Source organism: Marmota monax, unplaced genomic scaffold, assembly GCF_021218885.2.
Source record: "Marmota monax isolate L192 unplaced genomic scaffold, Marmota_monax_Labrador192_F-V1.1 WCK01_AAM20220418_F8-fsc00023, whole genome shotgun sequence".
NCBI classification, from domain to species: Eukaryota; Metazoa; Chordata; class Mammalia; order Rodentia; family Sciuridae; genus Marmota; species Marmota monax.
In genome coordinates, this window is record NW_026692907.1 from 780,297 (window position 1) to 796,962 (window position 16,666).

The 16,666-nt window shown below is 34.9% G+C and overlaps 1 protein-coding gene across 4 annotated transcripts in view; it reads left to right on the forward strand.

Moving 5' to 3' along the window:
* Osbpl9 (oxysterol binding protein like 9) overlaps positions 1-16,666 on the forward strand; it is a 142,752-nt gene that overhangs the window by 107,309 nt on the left and 18,777 nt on the right. For 2 of the 4 annotated variants that reach the window (XM_046450942.2, XM_046450940.1), the window contains 4 exons: positions 7,573-7,611; positions 10,962-11,052; positions 12,617-12,721; positions 15,620-15,779. In XM_046450942.2, the coding sequence (XP_046306898.1) occupies positions 7,573-7,611; positions 10,962-11,052; positions 12,617-12,721; positions 15,620-15,779 (395 nt within the window). The remainder of the gene's footprint in view (positions 1-7,572; positions 7,612-10,961; positions 11,053-12,616; positions 12,722-15,619; positions 15,780-16,666) is intronic. The other 2 variants (XM_046450943.2, XM_046450941.1) reach the window with 1 other exon arrangement.

Here is a 16,666-nt window from a genome sequence, read left to right on the forward strand (position 1 = left end):
TTACTCATATAACAGGAATCCCATACAATCCACAGGGACAAGGCATAGTTGAAAGAGCTCATCAAACTATTAAAATGTACTTATTAAAGCAAAAAGAGGGAATTGGGAAGGGGTATATATTCCCCAAAGATAAACTAAAAATAACCCTTTTTACTCTAAACTTTTTAAATTTGGATTCATCAGAGCTTGGTGCTGATAACGCCAAGGTCGTGGGTTCGTTCCCCGTACGGGCCACCAAATACCGCAGTCTGGCTGGGCACAATTCAGGAGCCACTTGTCAAAAGAAACAAACTTTATTTTTAGAAAACACACACAAAACCACACAGCTCCTCAGGAAAAACCTTCAGAGCCCAACTGCCACCACCGGCTTCCCACAAGCCTCTCAACCTCCCCCACTCCTCCTGCTCTAGAGGCTGATTGGCTGGGTCTCGTGGGCAGAGCCAAAAAAAGTCCCCCAATGAGCAGCTCCTGGTCTGAAAGGGCGGGGAAACAGCCCAATGAGCATCACCTCAGAGGAGCCAATCAGTTGGCAGCTAGAAGTTTGCTGGGGCCGCTGTGAGCCAATCATCAGCTGGCAGCTGGAAGTTTGGCAGCTGGAAGTTTGCTGGGGCCCCTTCGGCTGTGGCTCTCAACAATAGGTATTCTAGGGCATTCATATTTCCTTCTCTGGAAGATGTTAGAAGAAGAAGTGATACAGTGTGTAGGCCTGTTGGAGTCATCTCTGGAAACCACTCAGGATTTTAGATAGCTGTACAACAGTTCACTCCAGGCTTTTTCACATTTTATCCACTCATCAAGAACATTTTTGGTGTGCTTCTCGTTGAAGTATGTTTTGGTTCAACGTATTAAAGCTCTTTTCTAGAACTTTCTATAATTTAGTCTGAACATGCAACCTATTTTCATCCAGCTCAATAGACCTACATTTCAAGGTCCTTCAGAATGAGTAATTCAGGTCAAATAAATGGAGTTGGACTTTTTATTTAATTTCAGAAGGAAGTTTTATTATTAAGGGTTTTTTTTATGTGCAAATACAACTCTCCTGTGCCCATATGAACTGTGTATGTCTTTAACCTAATTTAATCGTAAATCAGACCATATTACTTGCCTAATCAAAAATGCTTTTCCATTTTATTTGAAATGAAATCTAAACTACTTAGCATAACATACCATTTGAGCCATCACTACTCTCTTGTTTTCTCCTATCCTTGCTTAATCATACCATTCAATAACATTGGCCTGTTCTAGGGATTTTTACTTGCTTTTCCCTTCACCTGGAGGGAACTTCCCATAGATTTCCACCAGACTCCACTCCCTTACTTCACTTGATTCAGATTTCTGCCAAATAAAATGTCTTTGGAAAAACCTCCCTGGCACCTCTACCTAAAATAATTTCTAACTCCCACTAGTTTCTTTTAATCATGGTCTTGTATCACTAACCAAATTTACACAGTATATTTGTTTATATGTTATCTCTACATGAGAGTCAAATCTTATGGCAGCCTGAGCTGCCATAACAAAATAATATAGATAACAACAGAAATTTCTCATTTTGGAAGCTGAAAGTTCAAGATCAAGGCTCTGACCTTTTTCATTTCTGATGGGGGGGCTTCCTTTTTGGTCTGGAGACACCCTGTAAATTCATATAGTCTTTCCTTGATGTATGTACACAGAGAAAGCATAAGTTCTGTGGTCATTCTTCTTTTATGGATACTGATCCTATTTATTCAGAGCCCCATGTTTTTTTACCTTATTTAGCCTTAATTAAATCCTTAGAAGCCTGTATCCAGTTATAGCCACTTTGAGGATTAGACCTTCAACATAGGAATTTGGTGAAGGGGGGCACAGACATTCAGTCTATAATAACAGTGTATTCTCAGTATCTATAATATTTGCCTGCCACATAACTGAATGATTTTTCTAATGCATAATTTTTTTAAATGATTGCATGGTTTATATTTATACCTATATTTCCACTATAGGTATGATTCATTTCATTTAGCTGCCTTTACTATGCTGTGATGAAATTTTGTTTTTAGTTGTAGATGGACACAATATTTTATTTATTTATTTTTATGTGGTGCTGAGGATTGAACACAGTGCCTCACATGTGCCAGGCAAGCGCTCTACCACTGAGCCATAACCACAGCCCAGGAAATTCTTATGTGTTAATCGTTAGGCAAACCTAAACAGTTAACTGATCTGTGATTAAGAGACAGTGTTTTGGGGGCTGGGGTTGTAGCTCAGTGGTGGAGCACTTGCCTGGCACATGTGAGGCATTGGGTTTGATCCTCACCACCACATATAAATAAATAAATGAAAGAAAGAAAGAAAGGAGAGAGAGAGAGAGAGAGAGAGAAAGGAAGGAAGGAAGGTAGGTAGGTATTGTGTCCATCTACAATTAAAAATATTTTTTAAAAAAGATACAAAGTTTTAAAGTAATAATAAGAAGCAACATTGCACAATCTTAAAGAACATAGACTCTGGACCCAGAATGAGTTTGACACCAGTTCCATCACCAGAGCAAGTTTGTTTATCCTTTCTATGCTTTGCTTTATATTCTGTGTAAAACAGTGATATTAATAGTACCTACCTCTTACTTATATTGTGAAATTTAAATGGATTACTATTTGTAATGTTCTTAGTAGCAGACATATTGAGCCCTAAGTATTTCTTAAATATAAAAAAATTTAGGAAGGTAAATTTAAAATGACAATATAATATTTTGATAAAAATGGGAGAACTTCTATCCAGTGATGGAAATATAAATTGTCATATCCATTTTAGAGGACTATTATTCATTGGCAGGTTAATAAAGGAGGGTGATAATGCCATCTAAGACTTCACAGTGATCCAAGAAGTTGACTAAACCTTTTTGAGGCTGATATATATTCTAGCAGAAATAAAATTTTATTCTTCAAGTCTGAAAGTATTTTTTTTTTTAATTGCTTGGTAGTATCTTTTGTAGAAGGTTTTAATTTTGGTGAAGTCCAACTTATCTGTCTCTTTTATTGCTGTGTCTTTGTTGGCATATCTAAGAAATCATAGCTTGAGCTAATGTCACACAGATTTTGTTCCCATGTTTTTTTAATTTTAGCTCTTTAAGTCTACTTTGAGTTAATATTTGTGTTGTGATATAAGGTAGGGACCCAAATTCATTTATTTTTTGTTTTGTGAATGAATATCCAGAATCCCAGTCCCTTTTGATATCTCCTTAACATATAATTAGGAAGTTTATGAGCATAAAATTAAGAGGGCATTCACTAGACTACATTGTCTCATTAGAGAGGTGGGGATATGTTTCATGTTTTTTTGTTTTGTTTTTTTTTTAATGATGGACATGGTTTAAAAAATACCAGAGTTTATAATTATGGTCAAAAGTCTCCCAAAATTATGTGGTGCTCGTGTTTTTGTTGACTGTCATATTTTCAGATCTCAGTCATGCTGGTATGTTCAAAAAAGAGAATAACCATCATGTATAAGAATGAAGGGACTTATAACCAAATAAATCTGGTGTAATTTAAGTAGGAAGTAACATTGGACTCTTTCTTTGTTTCATTAAAATAATTCATATTGAATTCAATAGAATCTCTGGTTGAGATTTTGCTTTACCTCACCCATTAAAAGGCAACTTGTAGTTTATTTAGAAGATAAAAACAAGAAAGGAGAAAGGGAAAAAGTGAGTGTAATAGAACAAAAATCCTAGAATTTATGTGGGAGTGGTTGATAGTAAGGCATGTAACAGCCTGTGGGTTTAGATTTGACACTGCCTTAAAAAATAAACCACAATGGCAACTCAAATAATAACTGATTTAGAGTAGCATATGCTACTAATTGAGAATTTTTTAGGGGGGAAATGTTAGATGTTTATATTAAACTGTACTAAGAAGTGCTGGTTTTAAATGTGATGTACTTTGTCAGTAATCTATTGCCTTTTAACAATTCACCCCAAATTTTGAGTGTCTTAAAATAGCTTTGTCACTTATTTTCTGCACAGTTCTGCATTTTGGGTAGGCCTCATGGCTTGTCTCTGCCTTGTTCAATCTTGGCTTGATTAGAGGCTGGAGGATCCAGTTTCAAGATGGCTCACTTACATGGCTAAGAAGTTGGGTGGGGTGGGAGGGTTACGTTCCTCTCCATATAGTTCTTTTCATGACGGCTTGGGCTTTCTCACAGTGTACTAGGGTTCCAATAAAACAAGATAGAGGTTTGTGGCATTTAGAAGTCAGAATAATCATTACTCTTATACTGGTTGGTAGATAACAGTCACAATGTTGAATCCAGGTGGATTCAAAAGTAGGGAACATGATGTGTGCCCTTTTTAAAAATATTTTTAAATTATTTATGGACCTTTATTTTATTCATTAATTTATATGTGGTACTGAGAATCATCACACGTGTGAGGCAGGTGCTCTACCACTGAGCCACAACCCCAGCCCGATCTCTGCTTTTTTTTTTTTTTTTAAGAATTTAACCTTTATTTATTTGTTGTTGTTGTTTATTTGTTTTTATGTGGTGCTGAGAATCGAACCCAGCCCTCATCTGTCCTAGGCTAGCACTCTACCCCTGAGCCACAACTGGTCTCTGCCTTTTAATGGAGTTATTTTGGACATTTTAAGCTACCATGTTTATAATTCTAAGAAAGCCTTTTGGAAAATCAGTCTAATATTTAGAAATTAGAAGAGGAAAACCAAAACTCAATTAAATTTTCATCTGAGCAAGACACTTTCTTTTCCATTTTTCTTTCTCTGTAAGTTTCAGTAATTTATTTTCAACTTTCTTTGTATTCAGAATTACTGAAACTTTGGGTGCTTTAAATATATAGTTAACTTAGTTGTGCAAATAAAAGGGAAAATGTCAACTTGAATTATGAGAATATTAAAATGGAGATACTTTCAGGGATTTGTAAAATACATGCACCATGCCAAGGGTTCCCAAGACGACCTGTGGGTTTGGAGATTGTCTAGAAGGACTCACAGCTGTGACCTATTACAAAATCAGGAAAATGAAAAGACACAAGGAAATGTCCAGAGCAAACCAAGCAAGAGTCTTATCCCAATGGAGTCATATAGGATGTATTTAATTCCTCCAGTAACAAATCATGATTTGTTATCTACCTAGGAAAACTCATTAGACAGCCTTTGCCTAGAGATTTTATTGGAGGATTGTCACATATGCACTCTCTTGACACTTAATACCATTCCAGATTTAAAGAAGAAAATCGGGTGTTCAGCATAAACCTTAGTGTTTCCATAAACAGCATAGCTACGTTGAGCCACTCTAACCAATTATGCTGGTGGGAACTTTCCTATAACTGAGTTACCAGATACCAGCTAAAAGGACAGCTTTGCAATCATGTTTTTCTAAGGAGCCATTCCAGGACTGCTATGATAATTCTTTTCTGCACATATACTTAAAAGAAATTATCCTAAGTCTTCAGATTGCTCTTGTTTGATGCTTTGGTGTATAGATTTCTGGGGAAAAAAAATCACAAATAAATGAGATATAGGTTGGCTGTTATGTTTAAAATCAAAACCAAAGATTAGTTTCTACTCAAACTTAGAACACTGGTACTTGCCTGTAATCCCACTGACTTGGGATGCTGAAGCAGAAATGTGATCACAAGTTTGAGGACAGCCTGGGAAACGTAGTTGAGAACTTACCTCAAAAAATAAAGAGGGCTAGGATATAACTCAACAGTAGAGCACTTACCTAGCGTGCAGGGGCACTGGGGGCGAATCCCTAGTATCACAAAGAAAAACAACAATAAAAAATTTGAAAGCTTCCAGATAGGTTACGGTTAATACCTTAAGCATTTTGTTTAAATACATTAACTGCATAATACTAAAATGTGAACTTTTCCCCCCCGCGGTTATGTTTGCTGCTTTAGAGAATTGTTCTTTTACCAAAAAAAGGGTTGGCGGGGGGGGGACTATGACAACCAGAAACCTGGTTTCTCTTGGCTTTGTATTTTGGAATCTCTCCAAGGTATCTAATAGAAGGAATACTATTATATTTCTGTGTCTATCTGATGTCTTTATTTTTGTATTACATTTATATTATTATACCCTTAGGTGAAGCAAAAGATAGAGTATTAGTTTTCCCTTTATTATTAATATTTTTTAAAAGCTTTTTTTTAGTTGTAGATGGACACAATGCCATTTATTTATTTTTATGTGATGCTGAGAATCAACCCCAGTACCTAACATGTTAAGCAAGTGCTCTGCCACTTAGCAACAACCCCAGCCCAGTTTTCCCTTTATTAATAAAAACTAAATTTTATGCAGATTGTGGTGGCATACACCTTTAATCACCACTTCTTGGGGGATGAGGCAAGAGGATTGCAAATTTGAGGCCAGCCTGGGCAATTTAGCAACCATTTTACACAAATGGACATGAAGAAATTCAAAAAAGATAGTTTTTTTTAGGTCATAGTATTCTAAAAATATACCAATATTAATAATCATCTTACCTTTAAACATTTTTAAGTTTTTTTTTTATTTCCCTACATTTCTCTCAGTACAGACTTTCTCCCCCAAGTATTTGATGGTTACTTCCTATATATATAGTACTTGTCCAGGAAGTATTTTTTCATCTCTTGAGGATGAGACAGTCCCAAAAGATTGCTCATTCCTCCTGTATGCATCCATGTTGGTCACTGGGGCGCTCAGGAGAGTGGGAAGGAAGAGGATTGAAGAGTCCAAGATATATAAGATGAATTCTTAGGTTCCTTCCACATGAGGAATGAGTGTGTGTTGGCAACTCCATCACCTTCCCACCCTTTAAGTATATCCTTGTAGTGGCAAGGCAAAATAGCTTATTTGTTAAGAGCATGAATTCTGGAATGAGACTGCTTGTATTGGAACCCTGGCTCCCTCTATTTCAGTTGTTCTCATCTGTCAGGGGGAATAATAATAATAGAACCTATATTATCGGGTTGTTGTTGGAATACATGAGTTAATATACATTAAAATGCTTGCCAGGTATTAAGTATTGGCTGCAACATCATCACAGTACAGATATAGCAATTATGGTTACTGAAACAAAAATCAGAAACAAAAACAATTACTTTTTTTTAGGAAAGTAATAGTCTAATTCTGATACCAGTAACCCGAATATGTGCAGTTGTGTCCATTTCAAGTTTTTCAGGGTATGTGATTGCCACACCTTGAAAGTACAGTGAGAGTTTGGGAATTTTAGGGATTGGCATAAATGACTATAAAGTTTAAGCTAAGAAATATTTAGGATCTTCAACCCTAAATTAGTACATCACTTTTAATTGTTAGTACAATTACGACTTCAGTTTAATAGGTTATTTTCCCAGCAAACTTAATTAAAGTGTCTGTGTAGAAAATGAATTGTCATGCTATTGATGTTGATTATTTTGCAGCTAGCAATGGAGTTATGTTTGGCTAGGAATGTACAAATGGAATTTGTACATACATTGTAGTAATACATTGTAGTATTCTAACACTATTGCTTACATAGTAAAATAAGCTTTCTTAGTAGAAAAAGTACACATGGGATTACTTAAATAAAAGAATAAAGTTAATATTCTTAACATTTTTCCTAAAGGACCAGAGTAATGCGGAGAAGCACGCAGATGGAATTATAGTAAGTTTAATCTAATCTTTTGTTTCCTTTTACTTCTGCAGAGCATTATAACCAGTCATGTCAGGAGAAACCTGAATTTCTACTCATTTTTCAACGCAAATTCCTTTTTTTCACTTACTCACTGCTTTTTGTTATTAACTCTTGCAATTTTCTGTGAGCTCTTTAAGTTGGCCATCTTTCAACAATCATTTGGAGAGGAAATGACAATCTTAAAATTATTTCTAAGTATTGGTTTCAATTGAATCACTTTGCATGTGTTACTTGATGGGTTAATCATGGTATGAAAACAGCTTTTATAATTAAATAAGGCATAAGCAGGAAGTAGCCTCTCTTTTTGCCCTGAAACTTTACAAATGTCAGCTTGTCTGAGATCTGGAAACATTTTGTAAATCTTCACAACCATCTCATGTTTATGAAAGGATGAGCATGTTATTTTTATATTTGGCTTAAAATGGAAAGCAGAAGTTAGATATCTGTGTTGTTTGCATATTTCTTAAGAAGGCAAATTACAAGAAATATCTTTGAAATATGAATTAAATACAGTGTAATTTCTGTTTCTGTGTTCAAAGTGTGAGCCCTAGTGATATAATACAATTACATGAAATAAATACAATATAATGTTATATATCTCTTCCTGAGATATCATTGAAGATTGTTAGCCTCATGGGAAAGGACTGTATGTATTCGTTGTCCAATAACTCCTGGTCCCCAAAACTACTCCTAAGGAAGCTTGTGTTGGCAGTTATTTTCATGTCCTTTCCCTCTAAGCCAAAGTTAATTGTGTTAAAAAATGGACAGGATTTTATAAAGCATACCAAAAATGTTTGATTACTTGCAGTTATGAGCATTTGGCAAGTTTATACTCAGAGGAAATTTAAGCTTGTAAAAAGCAAACATATTTGATTCATTTGCCCAAGAACTGAAGCATTTTGAGTTTTTATTTTGAAGAAAAGAACTGTTCATGATGTCTTAGATCCACATTGCTTGGACTTACATTACAGCCCTACTGCTTACTACCTGAGATCTTTAAGCAAGTTACTTAACCTTTCTGATTCTTATTTTCCTTATTGATAAAGAAAGCTGAAAGGTTCTGCCTTCAAATGTTATAAGGTACAGAATGACCACCTAGTATTCAATAAATGTTAGCTGTGTGTACTTATATGTATATATAGTTCATTATATTATTTTGCATGAGTTTCATTAATGTCCTAACGAATTAGGGCCTGAAGATTATTTGTTTGAACTTCTGAAACTCTGCACATTTTTCAAAGCAGTATATAGAATATAATTTTACATACTTTAACCTGAAGTTGATTGACCAAGAACCATAGATAAATGTAGAATAGTTACTGTTTTCTGTCAAAGACAATAAGATTGAATACTTTTAATATACATACTGTCAAAAAGACAAAACTATATATATAACTAACAAACGTAGTTATAGATCTTATTAGCTTTTATTTGTGATTCATGGATTGTAGAACCTCCATCCTATTTTTTAATTCTATTTTTAGAATGAGATCTACTGGGCAGTACCAGAACAATGGGTTTTGTAGGTTAGGAACAAGGAAACTGAAAAGTAGAAAACCTGATTGGTTAGCATCAGGTTATTTTTTTTGTAACCTGGGTTAAAGCAGAGAGGACTTCATTATTACACTGAATCAGATAGATGGGAATCTCCTATGTTCTGGAAAAACTGATCTCCTTTGAATTTCAGTTTGATTATGCAGCATTTAGCATGAGTGACTCCATTTGGTTTGGTCTCATCTGTTGGGGCTAAGTATAGGAGCTTAGTTCAAAACAGTAATTGCCATAATTTTCATTTAACAATATAAAGAAGTTTAAAAAGGTATTTTCTTGGGTTGACAAGCCTAATATTAGAACATTTCATTTGGACAGATTATATCCAAAAGACAAAATTCTGGTACCTGATTACTTTGATTCCAAAGTTACTTTATTTATTATTAGTCTCTTCAATGAGAGGGTTAAGGAGGTGATATATTCTCATTCCTTTGGATTAGAGCATTAGTGGTGGGATTTGCCCTTATGAAACACTTGGAGTCCTTTAGAGAAAAGCACTTTGTAACAAGGAATTTAAAAACGAGTAGCTCCAAGACTTGTTAAGATGCTTGTATAATGACTTGATCCAGATCTGAAAAAAGAATCGTAAAGTAATAATAGGAAGCCCATAGAGACCATGTAATCCATTTTTTCTTTATTTTATAGGCTGGATTAACTGAGACCCACAGATAAGATGCTTGAGGGGTCTAAGGAATTAAAATCCCAAGGCTCTGTTTTTATCCTTTTCTCAGTGCTTCAGAACATTCCCTACTTTCTAAGTTTTTGATTAATAATGATTACTTTCAGGGTATTTTTCCTAAATGTCTTTTATTTCTCAGAATATCTATGGTAAGAGGACTGTTGTAGTGACAAAAATCATAATTCTTGTGTGGTTTAAGAGATCCTACTTAATGATTTTAAAATGTTTGTAGATAGGGGTTTTCTTGATTTTTTTAAAAAAAATTATTCAGACATTAATTGAAAACACTACAAAAACTTAATATTGTTAGTTGATTTTTAAAGTTTTTACAGTTACTTTTTTGGGATTAGTCATTAGCCACGACCTGGATTTAAAATTCATCCAGACCTTCTTCCCCATTATTAAAAAAAAAAAATCAGTAAGTGGCTTGTAGAGTCTTGTTTTTAAAATGTCATTGGGCTGTCAGAGTAATTTTTCTTGGAATCACAGAAACCTGGACTCCTCCCCGCTAAAATTATGCCTTCTATTTGTTTGTTTCCTTTTCTGTAGTCTCAAAAAGAAAGCCTTCTTTCTATACTTAGTAGAAGGTACATCTTTGCCTTGAGTGACCATAAAACTGGACACCAACATTGTGTGACACAGAGTGGTGGATAGCAGTGGTCTAGGATGGAAAGATGAGATCTTCATAGTGTAGATCCATTAGCGTAATGATAGGTATAAATTTTATTAACACCAAAGAAATATTTATGATGAATTGTTTTTGAAGCACTGAATTGAGAGGTTATTGTTTTTGCTTCTTCAAATCTTCTTCACACCATTTTATAACTCCTAAATTTTTCCAGTTAGCTTTACTATCTTATTTGGACAGTGATTGATTCATTTTCTTTTCTTACTGTGCTTTGTTAGAAGAAACTCTTACATGTCTGTGTAGAAAAGGTGTTTCATTTTCTCTTTGCATTTTGACTCTCCTTATCTATATAGCTGCCTTCAGGATTTCGCTGTCAGGAATGGGGCATTTTACTCACATGGGAGGGTTAGCACAAGAAGAACAGTTAATTAAAAATAACTACATTGTGTTTCTTTATCTCAGAGTACTATTAATCCTGTAGATGCAATATATCAACCCAGTCCCTTGGAACCTGTAATCAGCACAATGCCTTCCCAGACTGTCTTACCTCCAGGTATAGTATTTGGAAAAATGTTTTACAGATTCATTGATGAGAAAAAATTTACCTTATATGGTCATTATAGTAATCTTAGTATTTTCTGTGTGTGTTTTTTTTTTAAGTAAATAAAATGATCATCAAAAATAATACAGCTGAGGGTCTGAGGTTATGGCTCAGCGGTAGAGCGCTCGCCTTGCATGTTTGAGGCCCCAGGTTCGATCCTCAGCACCACATAAAAATAAATTTTAAAAAATAAGTGTATTGTGTCCAACTACAACTAAAATAGAAATATTAAAAAAACAGCTGAAAGTGGTAAAAGAAATTAATAGTATTTTGATATGGAAACTTTTGAAGTATGATGAAATGGGCTTTAGTGTTCAGAGATGGAAGGCAACATGGACTTGGATTTGCTAGTAGGACAGAAATATTTATTTATTTATTTTTGTACTGGAGATTGAACCCAGGGGTGCTTCATTTACCATTGAGTTACATCCCCAAACTTTTTTTTTTTTTTTTTGAGGTACAGACTCACTAAGTTGCTTAGGGCCTGACTAAGTTGCTGAGGCTGGCCTTGAACATGTGGTTCTTCTACCTCAGCCTCCCAAGTTGCTGAGATTGCGGCTGTGCGCCACTGTGTCTGGCTGGTAGAACAGAATTTTTTGACCCAGCATTCATGACTATCAAAGAGAACTTAGCATACCTTAATCTATTTAAGGGTAATCCAGGAATATTCAATTTGAAGGTATTCTTTTTTTTAATTTTTAATTTTTTTAAACATTTATTTTTTAGTTGTAGGTGGATACAAAACCTTTATTTTATTTTTATGTGGTGCTGAGGATCGAACCTAGTGCCTCACACATGCTAGGCAAGCGCTCTTCCTCTGAGCCCCAGTCCTGGCCCCCTGTAGGTATACTTTATAATTTTGAACAATACAAAGTTTTACTTAAGATACTGAGAATGGGAAGAATAAATTTTGTGATGCCTCCTGATCAGATGTAATTTTAAGTATGGAGCAATAAATACTTTTTTAAAAAAACAGACAAAAGAGGGCCAAGGGCCAACACCCCGCTGTCCTGATTCCCTTTGTCTTTCTGTTGCATCCATCATATCTGTGTTCTTGTTGATGATGACATAGTGAAGCCAGAAATTGCATTATAAAAGGGAAAGTTCTTTTTTAAAAAATACTTAAAAGCATGTGAAATCCTTTTATGAATTTTTTGCTCCTTAAGAGAATGAGCTTAATATTACTTTGAGTACTAAAGAGGAGATACTGTGCCCTGTTTCACATTTTATGTGGTTTGGGACTTAGAACACATTATCAACAGAAGCATGTATTGGTTCTACAAAATAGTTATACAGAGCATTTGCCTATCATGGCTGGTATCTTGATATCTTGCCTGCATATTATCATTGAGTTTAAGAGGCTAATAGGTCAGACAGAAGGAGTAGCATGAAACCTAATAAAATACTATTTTAGAAATTTCTGAACTTTGTGATCTTGAATCCCAAACAATTGCAGTCAACAACAGTGTGTGTGTTTGGCTGTTTTCTCTAACTTATTTCACATATTCAAATCTAGAACCAGCTCAGTTGTGTAAGTCAGAGCAGCGTCCGTCTTCCTTACCCGTTGGACCTGTATTAGCTACCTTGGGACATCATCAGACTCCAACACCAAATAGTACAGGTACAGATTTGTGTAACCTTTTTTCCTACAACTCTCCATTAACATTTAAGATTTGTGTATGACTCCTAATGAGTAAAAGTTGAAGGAATATGATGTATATTTCTATTGGGAAATAGTTTTATCATTATAGTACATACATGAAATAGTTAACTTTGTTATTGAATCAGAAGCTTTAATGACTAATTATAGTTTAAATAAAATATTGCAGGGTTTTGTGTAGCTTAATAATTATTTGGGATTCATATTGAATTTTTGGGGAAATTTACTCAAGTTAGACTTTTGTGTACTTTCTTACTATAAAGAGATCAGACAAGGGGCTTGGGTTGTGGCTCAGTGGTAGAGTACTCGCCTAGCATGTGTGAAGCCTTGGGTTCGATCCTCAGCATCACATATAAATAAATTAAGATATTGTGTCCAACTAAAAAATAAACATTAAAAAAATGAGACACATGGAATAAATGCTTTTTAAAAAAAGAGAGATCAGACAATATAGAAGTATACAGAAAAGCTGAAAGTCCTCATTAGCACCCTCCCCCGATTTACATACATGTTTGTACAAATGCACAAGTGTAATTTTATTTAGTTGTTTTCATGTTCATATAATTAGGTCTACAACATTCTTTTTATAGCTGCCTGGGTAGGTGTTACCTCTTTTTCCATTAATGCACATTTAAGTAGTTTCCAGTATTTTCCTGTTATAGCAATATTTTTCAGTGATATTTTTGTACGGTACCTTTGGCACATAAACATTTATTAGTCTTTCACATTTTTTGCCACTTCATTTTAATTTACATCTGCTTAATTTGTTTAGAATTATGGGCTTTATTTTTTTCTCCAATTTACAGGTATACTATTCATGTTAGATATTAGATTTTTTTTTTTAAACATTAAATTTATGTTATACTACCTATAGAACCAAATTCAAGGAAGCACTGAGTGCTTTGGACCCTGTTAAGTCAGAAAGCCAAGGGCAGAACCACTCTTGAGAAATGGGAGATCAGCCCCACTTCTTCCTCCGCAGATTTCTTTCTGGGTAGGACTTTTCTTATGTAATAATAATAAATTCCCATGTGATTTAGCCTATTTCAAATCTTGAATTTGTGAATGCACTGATCCTGTTGTGTTGGTCTTTAATATTTAACCGTGTGGGCAATCTCTTCTGAATTTTGAAAGAAAAAAGGTCAACAATAGCCCTCTTAGAAGCTCTTGGGAAAATGCAAATAAAGAATTTGCGTATAAAGAAGTTGAAATGTTTTGGCTGACTTATGTATTTTGTGAACTGAGTCACAATTCATTCATATTGACAGTAGTACCAGTGATTTTTTTTTTAAGGTTGGATTGTGAAGCAGACAAAATTTATCTGTTGAAAAATAGATAAAACTATTTACTAATCTTGAAAACAGGAGGAGCTTTTCCTTAGATTAATTTTAGTGTGATTATCTTTTCAGAAGTATTTCAGAAAGAGATTATTTCAAGAATCTTACTATTGTGATTTTTTGTCTTGTTTGAGCTTTCATCCTTATTTCTACTTTCTCCACCCTCCTTTCCTTTCCTTTTTTCACTAATGTGAAAAAAAAACTAAGAAATTATTTTGTTTGCTCTCATAAAGGTGCTCCCAGTTATTTGGTTTGTAGTTCCCAAACTCATTTTCTTCTGAGACCCATTTTCAGTGGTGTGATTACCTGGAGTACTTGCATGTTACTTAATTATTTATAATTCCTAGTCTAACTTCTCCTATTCCAATAAGAGAAAGTGTCTTTCCTATCTTATTTCTGCTGTTGGAAAAAAAAAGAGAATTTAAAGTTATTTGCCTAGGTAAGTTACCTTTTGAATTTCCACAATTACTATTTTAAAAGTATTTTTGTGAACATGGCAACCAAGTGTGACAGACTGATTTGCTTTTTCTTAACTATTGAACCAAAGATACAGGAATGGATTAAAAATCTGCGGGTAGCGTTAGATTCATTTTCATTGCTGTTACCTTCCATTTCTTCCAGATCTGTAACCTTGGCTTTTGATTGCCATCAGTGATTTACTTAACATTAGCCTCTAGCAGGTATCTGCATAAATTGGCATGAATTATGTGACAGACTTAGATACATAGCAAATTAAGTTGATCTCAATTCTTTGTTTAATATATATTTTGGCTTTATTGCTCCACTTATGCCAGCTGATCATTTCAGATTTGATAGTAGTCGTCTTTATCTGGCCTTCCATATCTTTGGTTAGACTCTTTAGGAATAGGAAGACATTCTTCCTAGCCTTTTCCTCTTCTGCATTCTTTCCCATACTAGCCCTCTGTTTTTATTTCTGTCCCTGAGCCCCAGGCATCTGACTTATGCTTAGGTGGAAAAGAAATGAGGAGAATGTGTAGTGTGTGCTCAGAACTTTGTGTAGAGGTTTAGAATTTTTCATGTGACTTCTATGAAAAAGGAATAATGTGAATGTAATATCCTGAACAGTATTCTAACATTTGTGAAAGTGTTGCTATTTTTTCTGTATGTTTTCTATATGGTATATTTTTCACTGGGTCTTAGTATCTGGCCTCTAGTATAAAATAAGAGTTTTGGCTTCCCATTGGTACTGGTGTCTGTTTCAAGACTTCAGTATCACAATTCACATAATCAAAAGCACTGCCTTCCTAATATTAAAGAGACATTCACCTTAAATTATAATTTGGGGATATAGAATCTTTTTCATTTATTTAAAAGGCTATTTCCCCTTTCTGTAACATGATAGGCCTTTTCCTTGTTTACTTTAAATGTTGATTTTCTTTACAAATAGTGTGGAGACTTCTACTAACTTAACCAAACTCTTGATCTTAAAAAGGTCTGCTTTGCCCCATCTCCCTAATTACCAACATTTTTCCCCCTAATTTAAACCTTTTTAACTTTCTAGGCAGTGGGCATTCACCACCTAGTAGCAGTCTAACTTCTCCAAGTCATGTCAACTTGTCTCCAAATACAGTCCCAGAGTTTTCTTACTCTAGCAGTGAAGATGAATTCTATGATGCTGATGAATTCCATCAGAGTGGCTCATCCCCAAAGCGCTTAATAGAGTAAGTACATGAATAAAATGTGTATTTAAAAGACTCCTGGTTTTTAAAGATATAATTTGATTTTGAGACTGATGATAATGAGAGACTTGCTTTATAAAGTCTGCTAAAAGAACAACCTACTTTTCATTGGCTTATTGAGCAAAGTGAGTTCTAAGGGAGTTTTGCTTTTACTGCAGATTTAATCCAAATATAATTAGTAGCATCATTGTGGTAATGTTCCAAAAATGTAAGTTCAACTCTGGAAATTTCTATAGCACCAACATTAGGAATGGATCTAATCTGATTGTGCAAGCTATGAAGTATTATACAAGTAAGAGCAACTTAGAGTCTGTTGGGGGAACAGATAGACATGTATAATCCACAGAAGATACAAGGTATGGTGTTTTAGTCTGCTTTAAGCTGGGTAACTATAAACTGGGTAGCTTATAAACAACAGAAACATTTCTCACATTCTGGATGCTGGGAATTCCAAGATCAAGTTGCTCACCGCCTTGGGTGTCTGGTGGAGGGCTTGCTTTCTGGTTCATGGATGGCACCTTTGAATGGTTTGTTCTCACATGATGGAAGAGGTAAGATGGCTCTCTAGGACCTCTCTAAGACTAATCCTATTCATAAGAGTACCACCTCACAATCTAACTACTACCCAAAAGCTGTACCTCATACTATCACATTGGTCATTGAGTTTCAACATATGAATCTGGGGAGGACACAGACATTAAGACATGCAGTAAGAATAAGCACAAGCACAGAAAGCCATGGCACATTTTGAAGTCTTGAGAAGTCAGGGAAGGATTCCCAGAGGGAAGATTTGGCGGGGATTGGGGATGGGGGTGGTGGTAACGATCCAAAGGTGAGATGTGGGTGAGTAGAGAGAAGGGAAATGGGGC